The 15931-nt window shown below is 33.1% G+C and overlaps 1 protein-coding gene across 1 annotated transcript in view; it reads right to left on the bottom strand.

Moving 5' to 3' along the window:
• Positions 1-15931, bottom strand: part of LOC139134447 (voltage-dependent calcium channel subunit alpha-2/delta-2-like) — a 173858-nt gene that overhangs the window by 16080 nt on the left and 141847 nt on the right. The window contains exons 13-19 of the mRNA XM_070701308.1: positions 15472-15550; positions 13818-13867; positions 12858-12941; positions 9919-9975; positions 6530-6604; positions 4871-4897; positions 2190-2264 (exon numbers count right to left, since the gene is read on the bottom strand). Of these exons, the coding sequence (XP_070557409.1) occupies positions 2190-2264; positions 4871-4897; positions 6530-6604; positions 9919-9975; positions 12858-12941; positions 13818-13867; positions 15472-15550 (447 nt within the window). The remainder of the gene's footprint in view (positions 1-2189; positions 2265-4870; positions 4898-6529; positions 6605-9918; positions 9976-12857; positions 12942-13817; positions 13868-15471; positions 15551-15931) is intronic.

Below are 15931 nucleotides of genomic sequence, written 5' to 3'. Positions count from 1 at the left end.
AGTGGAAATACAGAATATACTATAAGTTGCCACATTACATGTACATAACAGAATACCTGGGATCTATCCGCATGCAAGATCCCTAAGTGTTGAAAATGATGGGTAAAATCACATGTCAATTCGTGTCCTAACGAGGTTTAGAGAAATTTTAGTCTGATATTGGTTTGTAATTTGCAATGCCAGGTACATTGGACGATTCAAGAACAGAAAAGCAGATAACAAGATTGTCTTTGCTACAAATCTATGGAACTCTGCACCTAGACAAGTCTAATCATGTGTGCATATAATTTTATACATCTAAATCGAAAAAAAACCAACAAAAACTGAAAACAAACACTGGAGATACAAATTAACTGGAGATAAGAGGTATCCACATATAAGCGGGTTTTCATGTTGAGAGAATTTGTTAGTATATATATATTTATATACACTGATTAGACAAAGTCATTAAGAACGTTAATTATACATGTATTGTCTTCCTTTTAGTTATTACATGATAAACATTTATGATACCTAAGAAAATATACCTTCAGCCCTTCATCATCAGTATCTCTAGCTTTCGACTCCTGGATGTTATCAATAATTGATGTAAATACTCAATTTGCATAACATGCAGGTGTCATTCGCCTATCACATGCATTCTTTCAAGAAATCATGCACTGATCATGCAACTATCATGTGACTCATTTTGTTTTCTGCACAGTTGAGGTGTAAGCATCGATCTACTGACTATCACATTCAACTTGGCATATATCAAGTAACACAGACACAATTCAACTTTCTTTCTGGCTACAAATTTTTGTGACTGCTTTTAGTTATCCTATTACATCGAAAAAATGTGCTCAAGGTTTAATGTTTGTGAACTGTGCAAAAGACTTCTGAAGTTATAGGCCAACATGCAACATGCAAGTGTTGAAATAGTTGTCAGCATTAATTGAATCCCAGAATGGAAACACCTGCAAAGAAACTTGTTGATAAAGAATGAATGAATATACAGATATAGAGACAATAATTTTGAGATGGAACCAAAAGAGACACAAATTTCTGAGATGAACCAAAAGAGAGGACAGGTACAAATTGATGGACACAATAAAACTGACAGTCGCAATTATACATGTATGCTTGGTGTGTGTTTGAGTGTGTACATGTGTATAGATGTCTGGCACAAGGGAAGTTAGAAGACTTTCCATGAATGTGTGTACATTTATGTTGGAATGGCTTGCTTCATTTTTGGTTTCATGAATGCATTCGTAATGAAATATTTATTGCACAGTGATGCATTTGGTTTTCCTTTGATCAAAACATTATGACAAATTAATCCTAAAAACATATTAAGTTTTCATAGACTTCATATACATCATCCTGCTTTTTAAGTTGATAAGAAAAGGTTACCAATATAGGGAAAATTGAAAATAATTGTTACTATTAAAGAGTCACTAATGTTCATGTATCTATGAACATGAGCATGTACAAAGATACATAATTTTCAAGATTCATGACTCTAATCAGTTAAAACACCAGAAATGTGAAACTGAACTGTTCTTTGTTTTCTGCCCGCTGTCGAGTTAACCATTGTATCATAGCTTTACTTTGACAACCATGGTTGACCATGGTTGTCAAAGTTAAGATACAGAGAAATGGTTATGAAACATGGTTGATTATGGTTTAAGACCATGTTTAACCATGGTTACACCATATACACACCATGCTTGAATGGTTTTACTATTTTACTGCTGTGGATATAGATAAGCAAAGGTTGTGATAGACATGTACTGACTATAATAATATACATGTAGGGACCAAAATCAAGTGTCATTTGAAATAAGAGATCACTTTATCTACAGGAAGATGGAAGAAGTCATCTGAAAGGTTTGTCCCATAATGTATTAGGTTTAAAAGCCCAATCAACTACAGACATTGTACCGGTAGGCATGACGACACTTTGGAGGAGTTGTACTTTAACCGTATAAATGTAGCATTTTTCCTTTGTCTCAGAAAGGAAAATCAGTACCAAATATGGCATAAATTAAACAGATATAGATTTAGGAAATTTACTGTAAACTGAAGGTATAATCTGTTGGCGTAATGAGACACTTAAACATCTGTGAAATGATTAATTTCTAGATGGAATCTTACATTGTTTGCACTGTAAAAGGACAATGGCATATCAAATTTTGCATTTCACTTACCTGTCCCTTCAAGCGTGGATGAATCAAAATATAACCATTGGAGTTGATTCCAAAGGCATAGCTGGCTGGTCCTAACTGTTAGAAAAGAATATAACCGGAGAAAAACAATAAGAGAAATTCTCACTAAGTGCTGGAGAGTTTGACAATATTACAATCTAAGGGAGGACTACACCATGAAAATGACACACAAAGATGGAATGTCCTTATGAGACTGGACTTTGCCAGACAATGGGTAGATGTACGTTGATGCTGATCAAGCCATACCAAAGAGAATTAGCACATTGCAGAGGTTCACAATTAGTGACTACATCTGTCTCAACACTTAGAAAAATTCTACAAGGAATTTCAAAACACATATGAAAAACCTGCTACAGTATTAGTTCAATTGAGTATAACAGCATTGGGTTACGATTATCTGTTACAGTTAAGTAGTATTTTGTAGTTCACAAAGCAAACTGTTCAAGAGTGTTATATTTTGAGTTTACCAACTAAAAATATCTTTATTTAAATTACCAATTACCAAAAAGAACATTTTCAAGTCTGAGTTATAGCTATTCAATTAACACACACTAAATTTTTTGAAAAATGTAACTTATTAATTCGCTATTGATGTTCATTACACTAAGCTAGAAACTTGAACTTGATTACATTTTAGATGCGACTGCACACCATTGTCAGATAAGAAATGAATACACTATATTTGGGTATAAACATCCAACTGACTAGAAGTCAATGTGAACATAACGCAATGCCAGAGTTCTCAGACAAAGAAGATTGACAAATCAATGAGATTTGAACAACAGTTTGAAAGTATACATATTATAACATATAGGCCCTGTCCAACTAGTACCATTATGTAAACCTAGTAGCTCAATACAAACTTTGTCGGTTGAAACTGATATTATTTCATTTGCGTTACGTAACTAACAATCAAACATGAATATTACATTTGAAATGAAAATAGATTACACATTGAATACTCAAATTACCACAGATAATCTATCTGTTGGAGTGTTTTTGCTACCAGGAAAATTTTTTAAGGATATTCTATGGAAAACTGGAAAAATCTTTCCAGACTTTCAGGCTTCTCATCACCCCTGAAGGATAAATTGAGGTGATTACAGATCTGACTCTTATTTGTCTAAATTTTGAAGTTAACACGCAAATTTTGTAATTTTCTGATGGTAACACAAAGCATTTCAATAGATGTTGAAGGCTAGTGAAGAAGAAAAGTCAACAGGCCACAGGGAACTTTCATTTTAAATATTTCCCTCTGATGCACATATATATACAATTAATCTGATTAAGGTACAATGCATGTCAGGGACAGATAGTCGGACTCCAATTTTTACAATTCTTTTCTGATCTACCACTTGTGGGGGCTCATTTTAAAGCTCATGGAGAACCATCTTATTTTTTCAAAAATCCAAAATTTCATTTTTCCCCATAGACTTAACACCAGAATGGCTGCCATTTTGAATTTCAAATATTGCAAAATGTTGGGTAATTTGTTTCGATAGTTCCAAACTTTGCAGAGTGACCCCCAATTTATATTGTTGGTTTGGTAGGAAAATGGTTGCAAGTTTCATTCATGAAGTTTGAGCAAAAGTTTAAGTCTTTCACTTTCCAAGTGCATACTAACTCAATTTGAAACTCTGACATTGGTACATGTATGTCATTGACAAAGCTCTAACAACAATTTATTGGTATGGTAACTATAATTGTTAAGAAGATTCTGTCAGTCAATGTTAGTTCAGACAGTCTCACAATGCTACTTTGAAATCTTCCCACAATGTGACTCTGGAGATGTAGCACAGATGGTCCGTGTCATTGACTGTTAATGGAAAAGTGTGTTCAAGATGAAATGAGAGAAGCAAATGTCTATGAACCATGGAGTTGATACGTGGTTTTATAATCAATGAATGAATATGACTGATCAAGCTTGAACTGTTTTATTTTTGTGATTTTTGAATCATGATATGAAATGTTTCTCTCCTTGCCTAAATTCTCCACCAGTAACCATGAAAATATAACTATTGTGTGGTTTTGCGTCATATTGTTAGGGGAATTGTACATGAAATATGAAATTCTATGAGTATAAGGTCAAGACTTGCATTATTATCTAAATAGTTTTTTTGTTGTAATACAGCAAACATTTTCAGACATTTGTGAGACAAATGAAAATATAATTTTTATCTCATTGTTTTCAACACACGGGTTGCATATGTGACAAACAATATTTCAAACATCAAAACAGACAAATTATGACAGGATAAATGAGCTGTATTTGAAATGAAATCTACCAATTTCCGGTGATAAATTTCATGTAGACTCATGTGCACATTCTACTGCGATGATTTAATATCCGACTTAATATGCTATTTGTTTGGTTTTCAACAATGCATGGAAACTGGTGAAGACGAGATAGCAGAGGCATAAAACGCTTGATCCAACTCGCTAATGGCTGACCAAATGGCCAAAGAGTGTCTCTGACATAATGGCTGACACTGAATAATGTAACATATCATGCAAATGCAACAAGCTATGACAGATTCACGATGAAACCAAAAAATGACTAAACATGCAGATGTGACTTTATAAATTAATGTGGTATTTCAACAAAAAAAACAAACAAGAGAGCTTGTACTTCTAGGTGGGTGAAGCAACCTCCATCAACTTACTGTCTTTGTATTGGAGTCAGACGCGTGCTGAAGCAAAACACCAATAAGACCAGAAAACACAGCTTAATTACTACGGAGAAAAGTGCCCTCTACTTTACGAACACACAAACGGTAAAAACAGTCAACAGTATGTGTTGTATGAGAAAAACTGCAATGCAGCATTTTCTGCTGCTAAAACAAAAATCACTAGAGAAAGTTGTCTACAACAAAGGCATTCACATCAACATCGTGGCAAAATGACTTGGCACAATCTACAGTGTGTATCTACAATAAACAACAATAACCAGAAATTGTGAAACAGAATCATTAACAATTGAAATAACTGAACAACATACAACATAGAGTGGGGTTAGAGTGCAAAATACTGGCAGAAACGTTTTGGGCGATTAGTTTTAAGTACTATTAATACAAAATTTTATCTCAAATGTATGACATTGATATTCATAAGATTCCCTGATAGAGAATTTTTTACATTAATGTAAATAGTAAATATCAATAAAATTGTAGAAAATGTATTACATTCCACAAAACGATCAAAGGGTATGCATATTCATACCACACAACAAGATCCATGTACATCAAAAATGAAAGGGACAGAACTTTTGAAGTTATAAATTTCAGAGTTACTATTTTCACTGTTATTTTTGTGCATTGTTCTTCTTACAGGCTTTGCTGTTTATTACCTTACATTTAGGCTTTTATATAGCATGCTATGCATGTTTTAAAAATTGCAATTATTGATGTTAATGAAATTGAACAAATTTGTAGAAAGTCAGCTGGTATGCTGAAACTTCAGGAAAACTTGTCATGAAGAACATTTAGACTTGTTGAACACAATGTACTGATAGCTACTGTTTTCGAATATCACACATATGCAAATGAATTGGAATAAAATTTGTTACACTAGAGAATAATGAATGTGATCATTGTCGATTTGAATATCCTGTACATGTATTATGTAGTACTCATAAATGAGAAAAGGAAATATTCACTTTTGTCAAAATGGTAAAAAAGAACAGTGTTCAAATGTAGGATAGCGAGAGCTTTTGATGTCCAGAAAAAATTCAAGATTGAAACAGTGAAAGTAAGTTTTGCAAAGTTTTTTTGTATTTTTGTTCAAAACACAAACTGTTGTCTCTTGATCTCCCTCCTACAGGACGTTGAAATACCAGTTAATATTTTGCTTTACATGGCAGCCTACAATTATGTATGATGGACATTGCTATTGTTGCTGAATATATATACAGTGAAATTCAAATGTCGAAAATTATTTTTAGTTGGGCTACATAGGAGTGAACTTGAACTGCCTCTGGTTTAAAACAAATCAGAATTAATAGGTTACAAAATTACTATGACACAATTTAATGCCTTTTGATAAATCAGGTATGTTGGTTGACAAAGGAAGAAGAAAATATGGTTTTTGTTCAACTGAACAATGGGATTCACTGAACAATGGGTTGACTCTGAATACATGTCAGACATGAAAAAAGAGTACACATTGGACCTTGGGGAAAAAGAAAGCGAGCTTGCATATACTTGACTGTTGCTTTTTTAAAATGAGAAGTCTTTGAACCTGCAGGTCAATTTTAACTGCAGTGAACATAGTATGTCACTTATATGTCTGGCTTTGTGATGTTCAGAGTTACCATGGCTACTAACCTTGTAATGTGGAATAAGTCTCTCCATGTCAGCAATGGTGACATCAGTTCCTGTAACACCTAGCATTTGTTGATTCTGAGAAGAAAATTAAGAAAATACATCATGATTTTTAGCAAGGATGAAGTGCTTCTGTCTGCACCCGTACTAAAAATATTCTTAGACTATAGACTTCTATATGCTATGGAATTTGTGTTTCTATAGAATTCTATGGAAAATGGGGTCAAACTCTATAAATATCGATAGAATTTTGATAGATATCTATAGAATATCTATATAAAGCTATAGAATTCTATAGAATGTTTTAGTCTTTCACATAAAGGCATGAATTTGACATGAAAATCTTGTGTTTCTATAGAATTCCATACAAAATAGGGTTGAACTCTATAAAATGCTATAGAATTTCTTTAGATATGTATAGAATATCTATAAGCTATAGATTCTATAGTCTTTTTCCTGAGGGCATGAATTTGGATATGAAGCTTGAAGAAGATATTAACAGTCACCCCTGCTTTAACTCAGTTACACCGAAATTATTGTCTCTCAACTGCAATTACATATTGAAGTACTAATTGTCCCTCCATTATATCAAAGTCTACGTCCCTCGAATGGTAATTACTTTGAACTGCTAACATTTCATTTTTTGACATTTGAATGTCGATCTATCAAACATAATAATAATAATAATAATAATAATAATAATAATAATAATAATCTTTATTACCCTTAATCATAATAATATTACAATTCAATAATGAATGTACATCGGAGTTGTGCTGTGATAAAGGGTAAATGGAAACGGAAAATAGCAAATGCTAGTCTAGTCCGTTCCCAAAGCCATTTGATGTTAAAGCAAGAAAACGAAGAAGAAAAAAGAAAACTAAAGTATATCGAGGGTAGTGTACATGAAAGTAGTGGGATTGCAAAGTAACCTGATTGTAACAAAGTAACTAAGTGAATAAAAGAACAACTACATAAATACATATATAACTAAATAGATATAACATTACGAGTTAGTAGAAATGCGTAAAAAAGAAAACGATAAGAGAAAAAAAAAACGTATATAAAATATATATATATTTAAATATGATATACATATATGTAAAGTTGAATATAACTCTTCATCACTTAAAAAACAAAAAAAAACAATCGTGTAAAAGTAGACTTGAAAGTGCTAAGTAACTAACATGACCAGTTTAACCACCAGACAAGCTCGTCCTTTCAATTACAGACCCGCAAGTCAGCTGAATCAACTGTCATAGAATACAGACATGTACGGTGTAAAAATATTTACATGATTGTTCTCAATCGACGCCCACGTTTTGATATACATCACATTAATATTCTCTGGAGAATGTGAAAGGAAAGGTAAAGGAAGACTTTAAAATCCTAATGTTCATAGTCCTTTTAAAAGTGCAGACAACAACATGAAACGTGATTAGAAAAAAAAAAAGAAAGATTAAGAAATTAAAACAGTACTGCTTTTTGGTTTTATAAAGATTCTTCTTTGTCTTGGTGTGGTTCAGATGGTCCGATGATGCATTGAAGATGAGAAACTACATATTGCTTGAACAAACTGTATTTTATGATATTTTACAGAGTTGAATTTTTATATGTGCACACTATTGATTACTACAAATTCTACAACTTTTTTGCACCTCATTTCATTCATACGTCATGCTCTTCTTATTCTTTGCGATAAAGTCATTCCGAAATTTATTGTGAGACTAGACTTGATCTATATCATTTGAAAATAGTACTCTGACCAGCAGAATAGCAATATTATGAATACATGCTATTTTGGCAAAGATACCACAAAAGGGGTGAATTGTGTTCACAGCATTTATCTTCTTACAGTACTATCTGAGGGATATGTGTTGTTTGTGCAACTAAAACCAAATCAGATATAACTATTAGAGTTGAGGCTGCATAAACAGATTCATCAAGGTATAGCCCTTTTTAAACTAAGCATGCCAACAGAAGGCGATTGAAATAAAGGACATTGAAAACATGCAATTAAACCCTTCACAACCTACATGTATGTGCTCTAAAAACACTACAGAAAGGTTTACTTTGTTTGTAACTAACATTATTTTAGATCCAAAAATTCTGAACCTAATAGACACCTAATCCAAAGGTATATTCTGATAAGTGTTCCATCTTATTAGTCCTTTCATTCCCACATAACTACACATCACTGAGGCAGACATAGTCATGATATTTGCATTTCATCATGCTAATGTTGCTGCCATCTTCTCAGTTACTTTATGGCATGTCAAGTACTGGTACTAGCTCTTACTGTAGATCTGGACTATCAGATTTCAGGTTTTGGTCAAGGTAATCAAATTGCTAAAATTAATATAAACGGCAACATAAATTTTTATATGGCCAATACAATGAAGGAGTTTGACATTTCACATCTAAATGCGAGTTGACTGATTAACTTCAAGTTTGGAGCTTTATTTGGTGAAAGACAAATATATTGCATTGTGTTGGTGTGCAGTATCAAATGTCAGAGGTTTGTGTCTCACACTTTGCACTCAGTGAAAAAGACCCTTATATTTCCTACCTGCCAAGCATTGTATGGATTTCCATTACCCTTCACAGAGTTTGATAAATTAAAATGAAATTAAAATGAAAAGCTCATGTCATATCAACATCAAAAACAGGATGAATGCCAATTAATCTACACTGTTCACATTAAATTAATGCAGCAGTGTTCATGATATAACATTCAATTGATCCATTCTCCCTCCTTCCTGTGTACAAAAGTCCAACGTACCCTTCCAAAAACAATTGGGTTGAACCAAAACAAGATAGTGAAAGTATGTAAGATACTATCACCAGTTAAAGAGACAGTATAAAATACAGAGGGATGTGTCACACATCTTTCAATGTACAGGCAGATTCAGCTCAAATTTACATCTACTAGCTGTCTTTGAGTAAGTTCCTATGAACAAAACTAAAACTAGAGGAATGAAAGTCTAACATGGTCATCATGCTGAACAATCAACTCACATAAAACATTGACTCACAAATTTTGGCCGAAAAAGTGTGCATGAGACAAAATATGTATCAATATTATTAAAACTTCAAGCTGTCTTTTAAGGTTTTAAAACTACTAAGTTGGAGCAACACATTGGGTCTCAACTCTTTCTCTAGATGGAGAGTAAATATTATATAGAAAATCGTCAGAAGAAAATATTTTTGATATGAAAAAGGTTATATGAAAAGAAAAAATCTACAGCTTCATTTGCAAGTAAAATGAAAACTGGCATGATTCTACAGCTGAAATCATCCAAATAGAATTTGCTATTTGCTATTGTCCTGATCTTTTCAAATCATGAAGTTTAATTAATGTTTTTGCTGAGTTTGATAGATTTGATACTTACATCATCTGATGATCGGTTGTATACAGGTAACGTCACGGTGGTCATCATACCAAGGCCCTACGATAATGAATAACAATTTAATAATGTCAAGATTATAGATTGATGTATCTCCACTCACAATAACTCTTAGCTGACAGTGAAAAAATCTTTTAGCAATGGAACAAGATCTTTGAACAAAATATCACTGTCAACAAAGTAAGAAAATCTCATGGTTTGAACAGAAGCACATTATTTACATCTGTATGTACAGAAAAATTTGCACCATTGAAGAAATTTTGCAACATATCGAGCAAACAAGTAAACAAAGAGTCAAAATAATAGATATTGCATCAATGGCACTGTGCTCCCATTTGATTAAAACTCATTGAAGATTATTTGACATGCAAAATATGAAAGTTATTGAACAAGGGTTTTAGAGCACATATTTTGGCCAAAAGTTTACAAACTGACCAATAATTTACATATTTAAGGGAATTCCATCTTCATTGAACTAATCACCAAAAAGGCATCCCCAGGAACCAATATATCAAAAATAGTGACAACATCACTGTTCGCTCCCATATAGTTATCAAAACAAGTCAACAATTGTATGAAACATGGACATACATATACAGACAGACTGACATACACAGACTGGCACAGAGTGATGACATTGACCCCAAGTGTGCCTTGGCCCATGGAGAGTGATAAAGATATAACAAACAGCTGAATGTAATGATAAAATAGTTAAGTATAGGCCTATACAGGCACTGAAGGTGAATATGTTACAGCAATTTGAATAGTTTCTTTTCCTTTTCTACTTCTGTGATAATATTTAAGACAATCAATCTGCAAGGCAGTTTATGTATTGACAAATATGTTATCTTTTACAAGCACACAGTAAACTGTTCTTGATTTTTCATTTACAATATTTGACATAGACTGAAATACATGACATGCAACCAATGTTTACACTTTGCCTATACAACAGATACATGGAGAAATTTCAACATACAATCATCAACTCAGAAACCCTACAGGAAAAGGTAAACATTGTTTTCTTCCAGAACAGCTGGTACATCCACATCTGGAACAACTTACAAACTTAACCAATTACACAAGGATGATGACACAAGAGATAAAGTTAAACTGTGATGAACTTGACTATTCCTTTCAAATCCTTACCTAACTTGACATCTTAAACTAAAATACACTGCATGGTTAATTGTGCACAAAAATACATCAGGGTGGACCATTTGATAAGGGATGGCGTCTGGAAGATCGATGAGACCTGTACATTATCTTTTTTATCCGATCCATTGTACATTCTTTTTTCCCCACTCTCTCACCTTTTCTTTTTGTCAAACCTTCTCTGGCTGAATTTTTTTTATTGGCATTTGCTGGGAATTTTTTCAAAATCTGCCAGGATTTTTTTGCCGCATTTCAACACCAAATACAGTTTACCATATCAAATGCTTACGAAATCACCACATTATATACTCTTAGTTCCAGTAGGTATAAAATTACCAAAAAAATCTTAAAAATACAAAATGAAAGATATCCCAGTAAAACTGAAAGTTTCGCAAAGTTGCCCCAAAAATTCAAAATTCAGGATTTCAACTTAATTTCAATATATCTTATTAACAAAAACCCTAAGGACCAGTTTACTAAATATCAAAGCAATCAGACTGGTAAATTTTGAGAAACAAATTTTTTGACCAAAAATGAGAAAAATTGCCCCCAAAATACAAAATTGCAGATTTCATCCTAATTTTAAATATATCTAATCAACATAAACCCTAGGAACCTGTACACTAGATATCAAAGCTACCAGATCAGAAGTTTTTGGAGAAAAATTTTTTGACCAAAAAAGGCAAAAATTGCCCCAAAAATACAAAATTGCAGATTCAACATACCTTCAATACATTATATTGAGATTAATCTTAGATACCTGTATACCAAATACATGTATCAAAGCTATCAAATCAGCAGTTTTTGGATTAAAAAAATTTTTATCAAAAATTGGGAAAATTGCCCCAAAATTACAAATATGACAATATCAATACAATTTGTACAAGCATGACTGAAGTCATTCTGAGGAAAATGAATATTAAGTTTCATAGCATTCAGACGAGCGATTTCAGAAAACAAGAAAATACCCTAAAAATACAAACAAGCAAATTTCATCCCAATTTTTGCACACATAATTTAGAATACCTAAAGAAATCTGCATACCAAGTTTCAACCAAATCTGTCCGTCCCAATGCTTACTGAGTTTTAGCCATTTGTAGGATTTTTCCATTTTTCCCCCTCATTTGCATATTTTTGGCACTGACATGTTCATTTGAACAAATTCACATCTCCACCCCTAGGTGCACCTGTACACCAAATACTAGGACAGTAGGTGCTACGGTTTAGGAGTTTTTGATTCGGACGGACTAACAGACATACATACATACTTACATACATACACACAGACGCCATTTTTCCACCTTATACGAATACCTCCCATTTGCATATATACATATGCATATATGGGAGCGTAAAAATGAGTATTGTGAAAGCATTAGCTGCTTTCTAATAAATTAATATGATAAGACTCCCAAAGTTGCTGTGAATAGTGACAATTGACCTATCAGATATAACCTTCTGAGCACACAACACATCAACAGAGCAAAAAATGGCTGCATCCCCAATTTGGCCCCCCCCCAAAAAAAATTCAAAAGCAGATAACAGTGTTTCTGTATATCATTGAATACACCCTTTTAATCTGAATGGAGTCATCAAAAGCCAGCAACATTCAAATTCCAAAGCTATCTGCTAAGTATTTACGGAAAAAAAAAGATGTTCCCACAAGTGTAACATGAGTGACCTCAAAATTACATAATTATTTAATGTCATTATCATTTGAACACACAAGCATTACGTCATCCCCAAAACTGAAAATGATAAAAACTTACCATGGCGTCTAGGTATATATTAGACCATTGGTAGTCTTCAGCACGGTTTAATGCCATTGGCCTGCTGAGTACCTTAACATAATTCTGCAGAAACACAAGGGAAGTAACTCAAATATCTTGACCAGGAATTAATGACTTATAAAGTCACACTTGAAATTCAGGCACTTTCAAGGATTTTTTAGCAATTTTCAAGAACTTTATGATGTCCTAAATACCATTTTCCAGATATCACTTGCATATTATATAATTTTTCAACACTGTTTCACATTGGTCATTTTCATGAAATCATGGCTGATGATCTTCTCATTTTTTGAAAATTGTGGGTGAATTATCAATATTAAAGGACTTTCCAGAACTCAATGTTAAGATCAAAAGACTTTCAAGGACTTTCCAAGAGCATGCAGACCCTGTAAGTAACTAAATATGGGTAAGATAATCTGTATTGACATTTCATTTGCAGCAGACATTGATTTGAATCTGAGTGATGTCACACTGAGGAAATACGCTCTTCATGGTATTTGACACAAATTGAATGAATTTGCAGTGTTTTTTATTTTAGCTCTTAGTGCAAATACACATTATAATTCTATCATTACCCTCTAATGGAATGTGACAAGGAGACAAAAAAATCAAAAATCCTAATAACGTTAAATTGAGGGCATTCTGTCAGGTAGGATAAGGAATCTAAAGGAAGAAAAAATTTGCAGAGCTCAATAATGTTTTTAGCACAAGAGATACATGCATTCTGTATTTGAATGATCGAAAGACTGGGACATAAAGAACTGAGGATGGATACACTGGAAGAAATTGTAGCATAGTATATAATTTGTGTTTACAGAAATGATCCCCTGACATTGAGGGCGCTCTTTGTAAATTTAACTTGGTTGGTTAAGCTTAAAATTTCTTACCCTTGTCATGAAAAAAACCAAGTCTACGCATTGTGTAGAATACAAAACTTACCAATGTATTGAGTCTAATTGCTCCAACTGCTGGTATACGTGTGAAGTACCCTACAGTATTAAAAACATCACATTACGAAAACTGGCAACCTGGCATTATCAAAGTAATGAAAAAAACACCCTATACTTGCTGGCTCCAAATATCTCAAAAGATTTCATTACAAAACCATTTCAAGTTTTTCTTAATTTCCTTCTATACAACCTGAGCTATTTTGTAGTTTCTGAGCTCTATTATCTAAAACTATTAAGTACATTACACAATTGCATTCTGTGATACTGGAGCAGTTGTTGCCATGGAGACAGGACAACTGTATGTCAAAGTGAAAAGGTTTGCTTCTGAGTGGTATTTGATGTGAAAACTGCTGATTTAGAAATGGGAGAGTTTAAAAGTGAAAGTATGAGAATACATATACAATGGTCACTAAATTGTACAATTCTAAGATTTTTTCTGTCCCTGAGACTGAAGTAGAAAATCAAACACACTGAGTTTTGATTCTGAAGGTTTTTGCCTTTACCCTTTCAAAAAAATCATTCTCAGAAAAGGCAGTCATGAATTCATTCCGACTAATTTAATCCGAGATTGTTAGTTATGCATTGCAATGCGCATTGGGTCAATAGCACCTTGGAACTACATTATGCCATTGCATAATGTTCAGCAATCGAAATTCTGTTCATTTATTTCAGATCAAATCGCTTCTCCCTGAAAAATATCACTGGAGTGCAAATATTGATGTGTATTTAAGAGAGTACAAGTAGGACTGTTTGGATATATTGCTATTCGATACCGATTGTTAATTACCACGGGATGATGTAAATACCCGAGTCTGAAATACTCAACTAAATCAAGGTAACAAATGAGGATAGTTACATGCAGTCGATATGGAAATACAGCTGCTGTAGAAGGTGCATAGTACGGTCTTAATGTGAATGATCTACAGTGCACTTTTCACTTTAAAAATCACAAAAGAAAAGTGTAAAAGTGAAATCAAACTGCGCTTTACTGTTAATCACCCAAACATGATCAATGAATGAATTACATTTTTGAAATTGTGGTAACCTATGATGGTCACGTACATGTATATCACACATACAACCTAGCAATTTTTGCATCCGTATGCACGCATACAGTTTAATGCGCAACTTTGGAAAGTGTGGATAAATTGAAGTCAATCTGTATATACCCACATGTAATAAATGCAAACTCATAGATTATAATTTTGGAAATCACTTTATAACAGGAAAACATTTGCATGTTCAGAAATCACAATCACAAACAAGCTGAGGAAGAAGGGGATTGAGGTCAAATAAGATGAGTTTTGTTTGTGCTTTATTAAGTATCCACGGTTCTTTACATTTACTTGCATGGCATGATATCCATTTATCATACAATTTTTTATACAAAAGGTATCTGTCTCTCTCCTGTGCATTATTTAATACAAAATTCACCTATCTCCTAAATATAGATGTACTGCACAATAAAATAATGTATTTTGTTGATGTAATTTCATGGCTATATATATTTGTGTCAAAAGCACACAATATGGAATTAATATCTCAAATATCCATGAAAATTATCCTACCCTTAATGTTAACAGATAAACCATCTTAATGCATCACCCCAAAAGATTCTACGAAAATGGAAATAAATGTCATACCTTGATTTTCACATGCCATAGACTTGACACCATCTGTCGATGTCACTTGAGGTCCCACAACATACGTGAACACCCTGGTCTGTGGAAAAAATTTTGGAAAAAAAAACAGATTAAAAAAAATACCGTCAAGGACACTATGTGCTCACATTCGGTTTGAATTGGTCCATTCAAAAAATATTTAAACCAGGAAAAACAAGAATGACAAAAGCAAATAAGGTCTCCAACTTAGGTACTGGAGGTCATCTTTAGGAACATGCATATCAACTTCTATAGCAATGGGAGAAGCAGATCCTAAATACATAAGCAATGTCAACAACAAAAACAATGAAGGCTTGATAAAAAGAAAAGGTGGGAGTGGGCAAAAAATGCACAAGGGATCTGGTAAAAAAGTAATGCTGCATCATCGATCTTCTAGACCCTACCCCCTCCTGAATATCAAATGTTCCACCCCTTGTTATTA

The sequence above is a fragment of the Ptychodera flava genome, chromosome 6 (assembly GCF_041260155.1).
Source record: "Ptychodera flava strain L36383 chromosome 6, AS_Pfla_20210202, whole genome shotgun sequence".
NCBI lineage: Eukaryota > Metazoa > Hemichordata > Enteropneusta > Ptychoderidae > Ptychodera > Ptychodera flava.
The sequence above is the reverse complement of the archived record's forward strand: the minus strand, read 5'-3'. Positions and strand labels throughout refer to the sequence as shown.